The sequence below is a fragment of the Palaemon carinicauda genome, chromosome 19 (genome assembly GCF_036898095.1).
Source record: "Palaemon carinicauda isolate YSFRI2023 chromosome 19, ASM3689809v2, whole genome shotgun sequence".
In the NCBI taxonomy this organism is placed as follows: domain Eukaryota; kingdom Metazoa; phylum Arthropoda; class Malacostraca; order Decapoda; family Palaemonidae; genus Palaemon; species Palaemon carinicauda.
The window spans coordinates 44,640,956-44,643,455 of record NC_090743.1 but is presented as its reverse complement, the minus strand read 5'-3'; the positions used below and the strand labels follow the sequence as shown (position 1 = coordinate 44,643,455).

The 2,500-nt window shown below is 47.2% G+C and overlaps 1 protein-coding gene across 1 annotated transcript in view; it reads left to right on the top strand.

The window, feature by feature from the left end:
• The first annotated feature begins 1,978 nt into the window (after window positions 1-1,978).
• LOC137658979 (uncharacterized) overlaps window positions 1,979-2,500 on the top strand; it is a 528-nt gene continuing 6 nt past the window's right edge. The window contains exon 1 of the mRNA XM_068394086.1: window positions 1,979-2,500. This exon is cut by the window's right edge and continues 6 nt beyond it. Within this exon, the coding sequence (XP_068250187.1) occupies window positions 1,979-2,500 (522 nt within the window).

Sequence of the window (2,500 nt, the reverse complement as noted above, 5' to 3'; positions counted from 1 at the left end):
CTAACACAAGATCAAACGATCATACATGATATTGAATGCTCGGCAACAATACCGTACCATATAGCGTAAAACACACTACTGTGAAATAAATAAATGGCCTCTAGAGCATGTAAGCCATCACAACTAGAGGTATGTAACTATCCTCAGATGAGGACACTATGCTTGCTATCAACTGGAATAGATGACTATATCAAACAGGCCCCCCACATATACTCATCTATCCCCTAACGATAATATAATAATCTCGGAGTGTATTCACGGCTAAAAACCCGGCTACAACAGGTGCCAAATAAGTCGAGATGTTCTCTCGGGCACGTTTGTAATAAGACGACAAAATTGTCGGGATTTCTCCCATACCTTAACCCTTAAGCCAATGTTCGTATTTTCTGTCATACCTTAACCCTTAAGCCAATGTTCGTATGTTTAATACAATTATGAAATAAATACTTGGACGTAAGGTAGTTAACAGGGGGGGACATTTCTAGATGGAAAAAGATAATTAATAACAATATAATGATACTATAACTGGATTATTAATATCTTCAATAACCAGTTATTCTCTATACAATTAATGTTGAAGTCGAATCAGAACTCCGAAGTCCGAACACAACTTCCAACAAAAGAACATGTTTTCAAGGAAAACTTGATAATTTTAATGAAATAAGAACATTCTTATATTGTTACAATAATAACAAACTCCAATAATGAAATAAATCTATATTTCAAATATTAAATATATTGGAAATAAAAGAACAAGAAATAAAATAATGGAGACCTTTCATGTGACGTCATCAGACGACTACTAACAGCAGAACTGATTCTGTTGAGTCGAACATTCAACACAGGAGTTTCCCTTAACAGAGAGAAATCGTTTGGGCTCGCAACTCCCCACACCCCAACGCCACTAACGGACTAATTACGGTGCATATCAGTTTGCGTTCTGGTTTTTCGCAAAGCCACGGCAATTAACGACTATTCGACTGCTTAGAATTCCTACTCCGTTGGCGGACTTAATACAGCTCACTACGGAGTTTCGGAGTGTGGGGTCAGAGGACAGATTCTGAAGTCGACAGTACCTAGCCCCTTGCAACCGAAGGGTGTGGCGCGATTATAACACAAACGGCCACACAAATGTCGATGGGACATAAATTGCATCTGCCTCCCTTCACATCGGACGCATCAACTGTTTAGTTTCAGCGTGCTGAGTCCCACTTCAGGCTGGCAAACATTACCAATGAGATAAAAAAGCAGATATGGTGATGGTAATGTTGACACCAGATGCTTTTTTAACGATTTCCCCCTGGCTGAATCAGAGGCCATTACCCATGAGGTACAGCTACCTAAAAAAGAAACTGATGGAGATGTACAAACTCCCGGTACTCCTGAGGGCCCAGCGAGCCCTCGACCTGATGACAACGCCCTCGGTGACACCTGTCCCTCGGCAGCCTGGGACAAACTGATGGACCTTCTCCAGCTGAATGAGCTCGACAGTGATGGGCGGCCCAGGGAGATAAGCCTGTCAAGGGAGATCTTCCTCCGTCGCCTTCCCCAAAGCATCCGCACCTAGTTGGAGGGCGCCTAGGACCTGGACACGCTGTCACTGGTTGAGAAGGCCAAGAAACTTCACCTGACAGCCCTGGCTGCCAGATACCCCGCCACTAGTCCCGTCAACGCTGTCACAGAGGGGACCGAAGATTATCCTGGAAGTCAACGCGGTCCACGGCAGGAGATTCAAAAACTCCCGCTCTCGTCCCCCACCGCATCGACTGCTGCAGCAAAGCCAGCAGTTTCCCTAGCAGGAGCAATGGCAGCAACAGAAAGACCACTACCACAAGGGTCCTGACTTTCCCAGATGGTGTTATTTCCACCGAGTCTGGGGGAAAGAGTCACGGAAGTGCATCCAGCCATGCACCCATCCAAAAAACTAGGTGGGCGACCGCGTCTATAAGCAACCGTGGAGCAGGCAAGGCCTAATCACATGGGATTCTACATCCTAGATGTCCACTCAGGAAAAAGGTTCCTGGTGGATACCGGCGCTACAGTGTCGACTTTCTCGCCCTATAAGGATAACCGCGGCCTCCCATCAGATGACAGGGCATCCCTGGTTGCCGCAAACGGCAGCCCCATCACCTGTTACGGGACGAGGACACTGAAGGTATGGATCATGGGTTGGGATTACGACTGGCCTTTCCTGATCGCAGACGTCAAGGTGCCCTCCCTGGGCGCCAATTTCCTTGGTAACCAAGGACTGCGGGTAGATGTGTGTCACAAAAGACTAGTCGACCAGGATTCATACCGGTCCTACCACCTTTCCAGCAGGCCCAGCCTTCCCAGGGTGTGTTTAGTCACGCCCCATGAATACAGCCGCCTGCTGCAGGAATTCCCGGAGGTGTTCAAACCCGAGCTTCGCCAACTGGAAGGGGTCCCCGCCAAGCATGGGATATTTCCCTATATCTCAACAACAGGGCCCCCAATCCATAGCAAGTTTAGATGCCTCCCA